Raw genomic sequence first — 1,188 nt, 5'->3', positions numbered from 1 at the left:
ATATATATATTTATTAAACTGATTTACTGAATAAATTGCTCCTTCTTTAAATGAGCATATATAAAATGATGAAATATGAAATATAGCCTATTAATATACACAGTCAGGCTCTTGTTTCGTAACATATTTATTTAAACAAGTCTAATATTTCACGAAATGCTCTTCTCTAGACTTCATTTATAGCGCACTAACGAGCTGTGGGCACTGGACACTGATGACTTGCCTGATTTAAATGAAATGCTACGTGACATTTTGTTTATAAGCTGTTTTATTGATGTCTTTCCACGGTTGAAACACTGATTGAGTGATTACATGAAGCATGAGATGTTCATTCATGTTTATTTCGCGTTAAAACTAGTAGTAAAGAGGAAGGGATGATCATGCTGCCGCTTTAACTGAGGCATTTACACAGCGATCTGTTGCCACATCAAAGAGCGCCAAGACGGCATTTATTGTTTGAATTTCCTGAAAAAAACAAAAAGGGCATAATTTGAAAGATTAGACTTTGTTTCTTATCAAAAGTAACAATATAACTAGAAGTTTCAAATGAAGTTCCGCTTGTGCAGTGTTTAAAACAATGCTGTATTTGTTTGGTACACATGCATACCGAACTGAAAATTTTTGGTACGAATACGTGTACCGTTACATCCCTAATTGAAATACATCATCAGAAGTGATATTGGTGAGGAAACGCTAATGAACCATGCATTACCGTTAAAGTAGTACCACAGACGTGGCCTTCATTGTCAAAATGAAACAGAACTCTGCCATTTTCAGAAATTCCTTTGCAGCTGGGATCATTTAGATGCAGAATCTCAGGAGGAAAGCCAGATTCAAAGAGTTGGCAGCGGGAAAGAGATAAGGAGCCAGTGCTGCTGGCACAAAACTCCATGGCATCTGAGCACAAACAAGAATCAGTGAATTATCAATTGTATTAGCCTGTATTACTGTTTGGGGTTACTGTCGATTTAAGTTATTTGCAGTGCAGTACACCTACCAAAGGTTTCAGGATTAGGTCTTTGTCCTTCCAAGCAACCACAGCCATAGGCATCTCTAAAACGGCAAACCTCATTTCCAGTGCAGCCTAAAGTATCACAAACTACATGAAAAGAGAGGGAAAGACAAAATATCATAGTAGATAAGGTAAAGCAAGACACTATGTGTTCTGGTAAGCAACAAATCCAGGTA

General features: G+C 37.0%; 1 protein-coding gene across 1 annotated transcript in view; it reads right to left on the bottom strand.

Annotated features, from left to right (window-relative positions):
- LOC107678080 (alpha-tectorin-like) overlaps nt 1-1,188 on the bottom strand; it is a 35,068-nt gene that overhangs the window by 21,237 nt on the left and 12,643 nt on the right. Inside the window, exons 14-15 of the mRNA XM_016473204.1 lie at nt 998-1,099; nt 713-897 (exon numbers count right to left, since the gene is read on the bottom strand). Of these exons, the coding sequence (XP_016328690.1) occupies nt 713-897; nt 998-1,099 (287 nt within the window). The remainder of the gene's footprint in view (nt 1-712; nt 898-997; nt 1,100-1,188) is intronic.

Source organism: Sinocyclocheilus anshuiensis, unplaced genomic scaffold (genome assembly GCF_001515605.1).
Source record: "Sinocyclocheilus anshuiensis isolate Anshui unplaced genomic scaffold, SAMN03320099.WGS_v1.1 scaffold1358, whole genome shotgun sequence".
Classification (NCBI taxonomy): domain Eukaryota; kingdom Metazoa; phylum Chordata; class Actinopteri; order Cypriniformes; family Cyprinidae; genus Sinocyclocheilus; species Sinocyclocheilus anshuiensis.
The sequence above is the reverse complement of the archived record's forward strand: the minus strand, read 5'-3'. Positions and strand labels throughout refer to the sequence as shown.